This window comes from Schistocerca americana, chromosome 1, assembly GCF_021461395.2.
Source record: "Schistocerca americana isolate TAMUIC-IGC-003095 chromosome 1, iqSchAmer2.1, whole genome shotgun sequence".
NCBI lineage: Eukaryota > Metazoa > Arthropoda > Insecta > Orthoptera > Acrididae > Schistocerca > Schistocerca americana.
In genome coordinates, this window is record NC_060119.1 from 347,070,490 (window position 1) to 347,084,141 (window position 13,652).

At 40.0% G+C, this 13,652-nt stretch overlaps 1 protein-coding gene across 2 annotated transcripts in view; it reads left to right on the forward strand.

Annotated features, from left to right (window-relative positions):
• The window catches only part of LOC124599346 (double-stranded RNA-binding protein Staufen homolog 2-like), a 256,128-nt gene that overhangs the window by 209,389 nt on the left and 33,087 nt on the right, over positions 1–13,652 (forward strand). For both annotated transcript variants that reach the window (XM_047136071.1, XM_047136070.1), the window contains exon 14: positions 5,535–5,758. In XM_047136071.1, the coding sequence (XP_046992027.1) occupies positions 5,535–5,758 (224 nt within the window). The remainder of the gene's footprint in view (positions 1–5,534; positions 5,759–13,652) is intronic.

Sequence of the window (13,652 nt, forward strand, 5' to 3'; positions counted from 1 at the left end):
CTACATCCAGTGCAATCTTGTTGTCACTCTTGACCTAATAAATCATACAGTATTATGAAAAGGGTAGTTGCTACTTACCACATAGTGGAGGTGCTGAGTCAAAGATAAGCACAACAAAAAGACTGTCAGAAAATGAGCTTTCAGCCAACAAGGCCTTTGTCAGAGATAGAAAACACACACACACACACACACACACACACACACACACACACACATATGAGGAGTAATAACTAGCCTTTTCACAGTACTGTTACATTCCACTCTAATAAATCATAACTGTTTTAAGACCATGTGTTTTCTTGTATTCCTAGTCAGATCCTGTGATTTTTCTGCCATTCAACTATTCCATGGAGGCTCTACTCCAGTCACTCCTGCAACAACAGCAGATGAACACAATGTTGTTGGAACAGTTGTTGGCTGTGTTGACCCAGACTATGCCACCAATTTTCACCCACCACTGTGCCGCCCCACTAAGAAGAATCCATGGAAGACTGGGACTCTTATGAGAAGCGGCTTTGCCAACATTTGTTGGCGTTCGAAGTGTTTGACAAGGACATCTATAAGACTCTGTTCTTATTGTGGTTCGATAATACCCCCTTGTATGAATCACTTACTGTGCCAATTAGCTCCTCTGCAGGAGCTAGTGTTGCTTTCTTTTGACGATATATGTCGTTTGCTGTCCTCCTGTCATTGCACTCGTGATTGCTATTCGTGCAAATTCTACCAATGTCATAAACGGCTGCAGCAATAGTTTTGAGCTTCGGCGAGTGAGCTTCACAGCCTCAGTCGCAAGTTTCTGTCTCTCAAGGCTAAGCCTCAAGAGACTTACACAGACACAGTGGCCCACAATGCAGTCGTTCATTCAGCACCAGATAAGGAGTTGCATCAATGTGCCCTTCAGTTTGAGTTCCCTGTTTGCAAGACATTTTGAATATTGCACAGTCATTTGAGGCCGCATGCTGCCAACTGGAGGCTTTGTGTGGTGTCACAGTTGTTGACAGGTTGCAGCGATGGCACACGGAGCCTACCATGCTATTGGGAGAAGAGGTAGCTGCAGTACAAACAAGCCAACTGGTCCAATGCAGACACACACATTTTCAGCAGCAGGGGCAGCAAATGCCATTTCCTTCGTACCCCTCTTGTTTCATGAAGAATGAACAGGCTGCCTGCCTCTAGCAGTGGGCGTCTTGCCATAAACATAAAAAAGAAAAAAAAAAGTCACATAATGGCAGTATGTCTATCTCTACTCCCTAAAGAGTCGTTGCTGGAATCAATGGACGCCAATATTAATAGTACCTCGTCATTGTGTTCGCCGTTATCGTCAGGAAAGAAGAAACTTTTCATAGAAGTGTTGGTGATGGATCGGGCTATTTTGCCTCCGAGTTGACAGGGGAGCTGCTGTGTCCCTACTCAACTCCCAGACATATGCCAGGCTTGTGTCCCCACCATTGGCATGCGTCGAGCAGCAGTTGGTAATCTATAACAAACAGCAGATTTCTATTCTGGCTAATTTTCACACGACACAGTTTACAGGTTAATTTCCCATTCCCTTACGTACTTTGTGGTTAATGATGCAAGTGCTGGAAATTTGTTTGGGTTTGATGCTTTTACTATTTTTTTTTTTTTTTTTTTTTTTTTTTTTTTTACAGATGAGGTGGATCTACTGTAATACCAAATATCTTATCCGAATTGAATTCCTTGGATTCTGAGCTTTTTTATCTGTTTTTTCCCATGGCTGGGTTTTGCAAACAATTTCACAGCACACATAACTCTCATAACTCCAGCCTCATTTCGCCCTGCTGCGACCAGTGCCAGTAGCTTTACCTGACCGAGACGAGCTAGATCGCTCAACATCATTGGGAGTGATTAGACGCATTTTCTCAAGTGAATGGGCTATGTCCTTAGTAGCCACAAAGAAGCTTCCTGATCAACTTCAACCCTGCGAGGACTTCAAGGTCACTATAAATGCACAGGCAGTCATATGCATGTACCCCCTACTGCACACAGCAGATTTTCTGGCTGGGGTCAATTCTTTTCAAGAATCGACTTGACCAAAGCCTGTCTTCAGACTCCATTACACGAGGCATCAAAACTATTGATTCTAGGTAGTACGCCTTTCAGCTTCTATAAGTATCAACATCTGATGTTTGGGGTTGCTAGTGTGCTTGCCATCTTTCAATATTTTTTGAAATAAGTTGCACCAGTTGCCCCTCAGTGAATTAACTTGATGCTATTGTTGTGATGGGTTCTACCATGGAGGTAGTCTTCCTTTGTTTATTTGGGTCATGAAATTACCCGCCAGGACAGGCACCCATTGGAACAACATGTCACCGCCATTACAGTTTTTTTGGTCCAATCTATTAGAACTTCAGGCATTCCACAGGTAGGTGGAATACTATAACAAGTTCATTCCCAGTTTGGTTAATGTTATCCACCCCTTTTATCCGTTGCAGCCAAAACATGCTCCTTTATTTCATCTGCAGCTTGTGAGCATGCTTTTGTGCAGCTTAAGGATAATCTTCACTCCGCACTGTATCTTGCGACTATTCAACCTGGCAAGCATGTGGTCCTGGCCAAAAAAAAGTCTTGAGTACAGTGGTGGAGGTCCTGGCCCACCGCCATTCAGATGGCTCAAATAGCCTGTTGCCTTTGCTTCAAAAATGGTAACTCAGCTCAGGAACATTGTTTTCAGGTGAAAAGAAGCAGCTTTTGCTTTTGTATACACCTTAAAAATTTAATTTGTTTTTGTATGTTACAAAGTTTAGTTTTATTCCAACCTTAAACCCTTGGTTTCCCTGCTTAGCCCGTCAGTATCCTTACCAGACAGAGCTACTCTTTGTCTTCATTTTTGGGCTCTGTTCTTGTCCTAGTACAATTATGAGATTAATTTTCATCTCGTGTCGCAAAATGCAAAAGTGGATGCTCTGTCATGGCTTCCCATAGGCCTCGACCCCTCATTCGACCAGGAGGAAGTACTTTCTTTTGAACTGGATACGGAGGCGATGCATACGGCATGTGGTTTCGCCATCGCCAATTCCCATACTGTTTCCGCTCTGGTGGTGGATACGGCGCTCCTGCATGTAGTACACATGATACAACAGGTGTGGCCTGAAAGTCCACCAAGTCAGGCTTTAGACCAGCTTCAGAATTTTTATGCATTGCGTCATTACCTCTCCCTGTTGGATAGCATTTATTTTTCTGTTGACAGAAGTTTACTCCTCATGTTGTGGTTCCAGCAGCTCTGCAGTGGGAGGACTTCCGCTTGTAAAATCATGGTCACTGGCGAATGTCACACAGAATTGTTGGTGTGCGCCGTGTGTTTCGGCCAGACATTGATTGGGAGGTGGAATCCCTTGTCACTGCGTACCGCAGCTGTTCAAGTGTTTTTGTCAGCAGGCAGCACTGCAATTATTTTTTCACCATGACCAGCCCCTTCACATCCATGGGAAACAGTCCATATTGATTTTGCCCATCCTTTTTGGGACCCTTTCTGGTTATTGTCCATTGATGTGTTTTCTCGTTATCCATCTCTGAAGCAGACACAACTGTCAAGACCCTGTAAAAGATGTTCTCCGTAGAAGACTTGCCTTGCACCCTGGTTTCAAAAAATTCATGGTGCACTCTTTCAAGGACTTACGTACACACAATGGCTTTTGCCATGTCATGGTGCCTGCCTTTCAACCACAGTTGGACAGAGAGGCTGAATGCCTTGCTCGAAGTTCAAGACACAGATGCACAACCACATAGATTTCCCAGCTTAACAGAATAACACCAGATGGGGCCAAGAGTCCCACCAAGGTCCTGCACGGCCTTCAGCTGTGGACACTGGTCACCCTCTTACTGCCATGCAGGCTTCACTCAGTATCACTTGTTTCGTTGATATTTGTACCCGACGCACGAGTATGGGTCAGGTGTTTTGAATGCTGCCCTCATTAGTTTCTGGCTGTCATCCACAGCCAGCATGGTCATCTGCCACCAGAACCAAATGTGTTCCAGGTTGGGCATTGGGCCACCCCCTCGGGCCATGGATGAGATACCTCATTCTTCCTTGGTCCTGGCCACTCCTGGGGTCGCAAAGGCCTGGCCATTGCCTTCTATCCTGGTGCTTGGGGTTTTGTCAACACTGACATTGGGTTTCCTTCCTGCACATGATTGCACCGAGTTTGCTCTGCCGTTCAATGGGTATGGAATATGTGGCTTCATTGCCTGAGTCTCTCTTATCCAGTCCTCAATCATTGCTGCCCATACAGGCACCTCTTTTCATGGACTCTGACACCTAGATGGCACCTGTTGCTGGTCCTGTCCACCAGTTGCTCCAGGATTCACAGACAGTGTGCGGTTAATTCATGTGCTCTGGTCTGGGCAGACTAAGAACTTCTCGCACCTATGGCTGATGTGAGTTAGGTTACTAAGGCAAGCATAGTGTGTGTTGTGATGTGACCACAGCTACCCAAGGCGACCTCTAGGGGCAGCCAAATCATTGACCGCAGTCACTTGCTCTGTTATGCATGCGCAGTACAACTCCAGTGACACCAGACGGGGACAATGTCTTCATAAGAACATATGTAGGTGTCCAGGCTCTCAATTGTCAGATGTATTCATTACTTGCAGTTACATCCTGTGCACTATTATTATTGTCACCATTTGACCTAATAAACGTAACAGTTTTATGACCAAGTATTTCCTTTGGTTCCTAGTTGAACGATGTTTGTGTGGGTACTAGGCTGTTATGACGATTTTCAGTGTTACTTCCCTAAAGCTTGTTATTTTGTCGTACAGCTGTATTGTCATTTTTGCTCAGTTCTGTTTTATCTTGTACCACAGTCAAAACTGTCCGTTCTGCTCTTATTTTGTCCATCATACATAAAAAGAACTCAAGGTTTTGAAAAATAAACTTCTTCCACTTTTCTTAAACAATATCCCCCCCACACATAGTGTTTAGAGGGTTCAAAATTTTAAAATAAATAAGTTTCTGGTAAATAAGGCATGTTTATTTTACTGCATTTTTACTACAATTTTTCTTTTGTTTTTGTTTGTTCATGTGTTTTTAAACAAGACAGGAAAAGGATTAGAATTTAACATCCCATTGGTGACAAGGTCGTTATTGACGACACAAATTCCAAAGCATTAGAAATGAAAGCTGCCATGTACTTTACACAGGAGCGATCCTGGCAATCATGAGAACTGATTTAGGAAAGCTTAAAACTGCATGGCTGAAAGAAGTATTTTCACTCTTGCCCTCCTGAATGTGTTTTTAACTGTGCAGTAACTTATCTGATTGGTGTGTTTCTGGAACACTGTACATAAATGTAATAATTATTTTGTTGGTGGTGTTAGTGTCAGACCACCATATTATCTTCTCGATTTGATTTTCTTAGCAGATATTTTCCAGCAGAATGACACTGCATTGAAACTGAAGTTTCTTTATGAGCGTGACTCTCTCTTTAGAAAGTAATGCTATCTACCAGATTTCTGTGTTTAATGTGCTTGATTTACAGTTTTGCTTGAAAATAATGAAGTTGTAATCTTAACAGGTGTCAACATACAAACCACTGCAGCTATAGCAAAAGAATTGCTTATTGGTGGTAATTCACCGACTGCTGAGGCTCTGGCAAAATCAGCCCACTCTCATAAAAACGTGCAGACAACTTCTTTGAAACCACCAACACCACAAAGCCAAGGAGTCCGGCCGAAAGATCAGTTACTGTATCTTGCTCAACTGCTTGGCTTCCAAGTTCAGTTCTCAGATTTTCCAAAGGTAAAGAATTTTTAAGAGTTGTGTTGGATTTATTTTTTACATTTATAATTCTAATTTTTCTCAATACTAGCCACTTGCTGTTACACTCAATACCAATGTCTAACACAAATATTAAAGTAGGTGCACACAACCAATTATTTGCCACACTACAATACACAATGTAGATTCTGCCACTACTGTGTGTGAAGTATGTGAACCCAAGCCACCCATCATATAACAGAAGTGTTAACCATGGATATGCACATAAACAAAATGATGTGTTATATGTTGCTGGTGCCATTCATTTGTACTCGGTGAATCAAATCGTTAGTTCAGGTTGTATATTTTTAAACTCCACATCTTTAATATTCACATTTCGAGACAGCTTAATTGTTTTCAACATGTGCATTTGTATCAAAATCACCCAGTCAGATTACTGGTTATTGGTAATGTGATCATATCACTACAGTATCATTTTTGGGTGTATTAAATTTCTTTTCCCAAAAGATCTTCAGTGAAATCTCATTAGCATATTTTTGAGAGGACTGCAGATTTGAACACCATAAGCAGGATAATGTACTGCCAAAAAATACTTAATTTTACAATTATTTAATTTTTTTCACAGTGAAAATGCATAATTAAGGGTCTCAAATGAGGTAACATGCAATTTCATAATGCTACATTCCAGAGTTGGTATTTCAATAAATTATAATTCAAAATGTGTCATTTCGAGAACATGTTCAGAATACCAAACCAAGAATACAAATGCAGCGACATTGGCTAACACAAGTAATCAGATATGTACACTTCTTGCCGTCAGTCAATTGGAATACAGAAAAGACACTTGATGCTAGAGTGTAACCTGTAACATCCAAAATACCTTCCAAATATGTATATTGAAAAAATACAAATACGTTAAAATTGCAATTTTTGTTTCACTGTTCAACACAAACTAACATCGCTCATTTAGCTTATTTCCAGTAGTGATATCACTACGGGTAACTGAATAGACATTGTCATTTCAAAATGCTGGTATTACATCTTGTTAGGCTAATTAGATTATAATACAGCAATATACAGTGTCCATCCTTACGTTCATCACTTCTTCATAAACTTCAAAACTCAACTCATAACGCGTAACATGTGTCCATTGCCTCAATATGTTTTGGTGTTGCAGGAACCAGCGAAGTTTCTGATTCATCTTCACTTTCTTCTTCTCTCTCTTCCCTCTGTTCCTGAAAGACTTCATTAGTTCACATGGACTGACAGATGACAACACCATAGCAAATAATCTACATGACTTGCAAAGTGGCTGACACTGAATAGCAGTGTCTCTCTGCACGTTTCCGCAGTCCGTGGACACGGACTTTCTATTCACACCATTTTCGGCAGCAAAAGTTGCAGCGGTCAAACAGTGCCGCCCTGATACTGCCAAATTTGAACTGCTAAACAGCGAGGGAGAGTATACGAAGAGCCATTTTAACATGCATTTAAAGCAGTTGGCTCTTGAGACTTCAAAAATGGAACATACTATGAAGGAAAAAGTGGTAATGAGGGACATACTAATGAGATTCCACTGTGCTTCTTTAAAACTTTGTAGACTAGCATCTTGGAAGAATATTGGGCCAAGAAAACCAGCCATTTATGCTGTCATGTAAAGTGTCGCTGGACATATGTAGTTGATGTCTCTTCAGGAGTAATCAGTGTGTATACGACCCAGGACAACTGGGAGATCCGGGAAAAACCCGGGAATTTTTCCATACGGGAGAAAACCAGGAAAAACCCGGGAATTTTTCATTGTTTTAGTTTTCAGTTAAATTTTTGTAATTTTGACTCGTAAGAACTGTTACTCTAAGAAAGGATATTAGTGTATCCCACTACTGCAGAATAATACTTCAACAATAAAACATAAATTAGAGGGAAAAAAGGAAAATAACTTAAATTGTAAAGGAAAAGTGCCATATACAACAACGACACACAGTCCTCATGCAAGCGTCTGCCAACAGCTAATGTGTCAAAGGCATTAGGAAGACTATGCAATACCTCATAACAACAAATTCCCTCCAATGAGCGTGAGGTCACAAATGTTTACATTCGATTTGTGTTAGCAGTTACAAGCGGGCTCATGCGCATGCACTGTTGAGTTGCGTTTGAGCAGTAGATTCTTCCGCTTCTGGCTACAGGAATGTGGCTGTTGGCTGTGCAAGCAGTCGCAGCAAGCAGTTAGATGCTACCGGGAAAAGTGGGCGCCAAATTCATATTCTCAAGGAAAAAAAACTTGTTTCACAAAGCGCCTAGCATCCAGTGCATGTTGATCTATCGATCATTTATATGATTTTGAAACACATCCCTGTTGGTTTTTTAATATTTTTGAATGTGTGCGTAGTGTAAGTGCTGTCTCTGTCAGAAGAATCCTCGTCGCATCTAGAAATAAACTTTCCATGGACAAAAGGGGATGGGGCTATACGAGCTGAGCGGGGTAAAGCCGAACGGATGAATGCCAATCACTGTCGTATTATGTGGTTGATTGGGTTTCCGAATGATCAGCGTTGTTATAATTACTAGCAAAATCCATAGATTCAGTCTACCAGAATGGAAATAAATAACTACAGGAATAACAAGGGAAAAAGATTACGTATCATCTACTAGTTGTATCCAAGAAAATGAAATTTTGACAGAAAATTTTTGGCCAGATCGCTACACTAGTAAGGACCAGTTCTACAGTCCCTGGCTAGCAGCCACTTAAGTTCTGTTTTGGAAGTAACGCAGAAAACGTTTTGTACGAATATGTAACACTGCCTAACTGCAGAATAATCGCGGGGTAACTAAACCGATGATTCTGGTCAGGTTAGTGAAGTTAATCGGCGAACAAATTTTGGCAGTGGCAGGAATAGCTACAGAATTGGTGATGACAAGATTGTTTGTTAGAACGAGGAAGGAGAAGGAACAGGGACATCACACAAATTATGGAAGAATAAGACAATTCCAAATTTATATAAAAATTTCGTAATACTACTTTTCGATCTCATGCTTGAGAAACTGGTACGTATGAATGAAATGTAAAAGTATTTCCTAACATAAAGCTTTTTGCTTGTAGTAGGCCTAATAGGAATTTGATATTGGTACTTCGTGAATTATATTTTGTCATGTTATAAAAATGACTATTTGTGCCCAAACAGTCTCACTTATTTGGTGTGTGTTACAAAATTGCTGCAATATTAGAAAGGCCTATTTTGTTTTATCTAGCATACAGTGACAAAATAGGCATAATCAGATCGAGAAACCACACCTGTCTTGGGTGTTATTTGTATTGACAGCTTTTTCAGTATTAGATAATGAAATTTCAATTTTTCATCTAGCAAAACATTTGACGAACTTTGGTGAGGTAATAGATTCTTGCGCAGAAAGGAAAGCACGCCATGTATAGCTGTAGCAAGATTAGAGAGAAAAAATGCTAGGAGTTAAGGATTGAAGGAATGTGTACTTTCTTGCTTGTCTCTTGTCTATGTTGGTTTTATATATCCTATATTTAATTTTACGTCACACAAAACAGCAAGTTATTAGCTAACAGACAATAAAGAGTGCAAATTTTCTGAAGAGTTCTTGTTCTCTCAATTACAAATAATCCCATCCGCTATTAATAGCGAGTTTTTAAAAAAATAAAATTAAAAAGAGGGGCCGACTGGGAGCAGGAGAGTCACCACAGGACATTTCAATTTCCACTGTGCTGGATATAGTTTGATGGCATCGCTTACAAAGTATACACATTTCAATTCCACAGAGCGAAATATGGTGATGTGCAATAGAAGAATGCTGTATGAAGAGGCGTGGCACTGCACATTGGCACACTTAAGACCAAATAACATGTCTTACATTTTCTCGAACACACATATTTTATGTTCCAAACTTTTCAGAATGATGTGCCTTACAAGATGCACATATTTTTGAAAATTCGATTTTTTAGTATTGACCCGGTTCGCAAATACCGTAGATCCGGGGCTGATGCGCAGAGCAGCCTGAGTTATAATGGGTAGTCTCCACGTGACCCGTGTTTACGTTTAGTGAATTTGCTGTTTCCCCTTCCTTTCTGACAGTCGAGCATTAATCGCCTTGCAGAACAATGAAGTTATTTTTGTCTGTTTGCTGAAGAAATTTGGCTTTTATTAACCGTTTTTGCAGAGGCAGTCAATGTATTTCAAATGAAGTTTTTAATTCCACAGTACTGTCTAGTTTCAACTGTTCTCTGCATTTCAAGTGCAAATTTTCATCTTCTAGCACATATGGCATTATGCCATAGGGAAGAACCAAACATGATGTGATACAGTACTGGTGCTCCAAGAAAATTTACACCCCGAAAACCACACTGAAAAGCTTAATATCAGGTCTACTTCATTAGAAATCTGGACGTACGAATGTGCACCTTAAGTTGCAGTTTAAATGTGCACATTTTAGTATGGCCCATGAAATTCTGATGCTCTTGGAGCACCCTGTGATGTCTTGCTGCTTTTACAACATGATGTAAGATCTTTTAATGTTTTACATGTACATACATACGGGCTTCCTACGTAATGGTAGCTGCGCAAGCGCGGTGTCGCCTGTTACCTGGTGCTCTCTGGCAACTGCTGAAACGGACCTATTTCTAACAGGTCGCGGAAAAATATTGCGAATGCTGGTTTGAAAAGCGTTACTTTCAAAGTAAATATCCTTTAACGTAAGGTGGACTATGCGCGAGAATGTACCGTGAATTTCTTAAATCAAAGAGCGTTCGACTCTCATTCAAAAATCAACTCTTTGATGAAGAGCCATTTAGAAGAATTTCAAACCCTGAAGATCAGACATTTATGTCATTATTAAAAATTTTACTGGCATATTTGTGATATATATCTTGAAGTGTAACACGCACAAAAGAATCAACATTATATGTGAAAGATTAGCTTCTCTTGCAGCTTATTAACCTTAGAGACCAATATTACAGTAGAGCGTCGATTATCCGAACGACCGCTTAACCGAACCGTGTACTCGCTCGCACCTGTTACTCTCCCACCCTACCATCCGTCCATCATCCCCCTCACTCGCAAACCAAGTTTCCCACAGTAGTCGCCGCTCTGGGCCACCACTGGCGGAACATTGCTTCTAATGGGGCCTTCACAAGGCGCTGCTGACTGGCCAAGCCGCCAGTCGCTGTGTTTTAACAATCAGCACACTTTTGTCGGCTTGACACTGGCGGTAGACGTAGCGGCAGTATCAAAGCTGTTCACAGCAACAGCTGCGCCAGCCTAGAGTTGAGGCGTGCCGCTCCGCGCGGTTTGAAGGATTGCGCGCTCCCAAGAAGAGCTTCTCACGGTGCAAACAGTCACCTTCTGTTCTGTGTGTATTGTTAATGCAAAATGCGTATGTAATATGTATATAGTTTTGTTTAATAAACTGTGCCACATACTATATATTCCTACTGAAGTTGCCTTTGTATGTTACTTTGTAATACTAAAAGAGATGCCTGTTTTTATGAATAGTAATTTACTGTACAGTACTTCTTTTTGGCAAATAAACATGTACAGTTCGATTATCCGAACAAACCAGTTTTCCGAACTCCCATGTCCCCCAATTACTTTGGATAAGCGATGCTCTACTGTATATGTGAAAGCTTTTCTTTTCTTGTAGCAACACTGTATATTAATTTAAACCATTAACTTCTGTGTTACTGCTACTTAACAATGATGTTGCTATTGGATGACTACATCACGTGTCCTATGCTCTAAATATTCACTGTCATCGGTTGGTGAGATCACGTGACATGAGCTATGACTGGCTTACAAAAGCACATCGCAATCTCGATTTCAGTGATTTGGAAAGTAACATGTGGTGTTTGGTGGAATTCCAATGTATACTTTCGTAATACGAAATTACGCAGCGTACATGTTGCTGCACATCAAAGATATTTCCAAAACATGTCTTTTTCCCTGAGTTTCGTTTTCCAAAGTGCCGAGTTTCGTTTTCTAAAGTGCCGGGAAATTCTACGCCTGTGTCCAAAACCATAACCATTCAAAGGATTGATCATTTTTGCAGTTCCGAGGGAAAATATACTGTCACTTAAGACGGAAAAAGTTTGTTTTCACCTGGGTGAAAGTGTATTTTTAACCAGGAAATCCGGGAATTTTTTTTCCTTGTCCACGTATACACCCTGAGTAATGCATGCCATAATAGGATGATACTTCAAGATTTGTTTTTCATATCTGCTTCAGCTTTTTGGTATATTACGAATTTTAAAATAACAATTGCAGGAAGTGTAATCATCCTACCAAGAAGTGTGAGATGGGTTATTGAGCAGTTTCTTCCTCTTGAGCTTCCAAAATTTCTTGCTCGCTCACCAAATGTGATGTATTTGTAGCAGAATTACAGCAAAGTGCGAAACCAACTGAGTACAGACACAAAATTACATCAGTGTGGTCGTATTGGCTCAGCGATTCACGACAACAGCTGTTATGTTCACTAATGTTTCTTTTGAAATAATTGTAGAAACTGATACAAAATGAGTCAAGTTTTTGAGTGACAGATCGAGAAAATCGCAGTCCGACTTATGCTCAGGTTTGGTCGTTTTTAACACAAAAGTTCTGGTCAGAACTAAGTATTTCCATTTTGCTGCAAATATTACTTAGTCTGCTGTTGCCAAAACAGCAACACCAGGATGATTTGCATTAATGGTTTTCACTAATGAATTTATTTTTCTTTCAGTTACTCACACTGTCTTTTTATATTTTTATTCTCACTTAGTGGGTCTGTAAATGTGTATTCTGTTCATTGAGTTTTGCCTGACTATCTTAGTTACAGATCCAAGTTTTGATATGACTTAACACGATCTACAGTGCAACCTATAAATACTTCTTGTAGCTAGTGTTAATTTTTAAAGAAAATGTTGTTTGCCAAGTTTCATGTGGGAGGCATTGAAATGCCACATTTGATGAGAGAAATTGTGGTATTTTCTCATAATTTATTGTTAGTGCGCATTGTTGAAACCAGTATCTGTTTTTCCGTGTTTTAACATTTCATTGATCGTAATACAGGAAAATATGAACATTTATGCACAAATAACAGACCAATAATGTGATTGAGATATGTTCCTTTTCATATTCATCTTTCAGAAGAGCTATCAAAAAATAACTTAAAACCCACTGTTGATTACATGGATGTCTTGAAACATCTGTAATGTTTCTAAGAAAACTTTGTCTTTACAAAAATTAGCAATTATCATACATAATTATTTAAAACTATTACAGCATAGATCCAATGAAGCACACATTGAACAACTTTTTGAATGTTTTAGTGCCATAACAAGGAGCCACACAGGTGGATTGGATTGAGTGACATAGTATTCAAGGCTCAGTCCAAATCAGATGCACAATTGTTGCTGAATTATCCTCATATCAAGCATTCACTCTTAATTTTGATAAATAAGGCTAGTAATATCAAGATAAGCAAGAAATCCGATTGGAATTTGTGTGGCACAAGTTGTCAATTGTTACTACATATTCATTCCACTAATAAGTTGAACTTTTGTAGCAACAAGACATGAGAATGTAAGGAAAGAACATTAAAAAGTCTGAAAAGTGACCACAGAAATATAAGTTCATATTATAAATGTTGGGAGCCATGTTACATCTCATCCCACTTTGTAAATAATTGCATGAAATTTACATAAATGATGAGATTGCAGTACTGTGTAATACAGAAAGATGGTGATGCGAGGCATATAGTATCTTATCAGAGGCACACCTCCTGTGAAAGCAGTCATATTGTATACCAGCACCGCTGAAACTTCTACACAGCATTTTATGGCAGTGTAACAGCCGATCAGCTTTTCATTCGACATCACGGTCACAGTCGAACTGTGGCCAAAATCACACTTGACCGCATAGGAGTG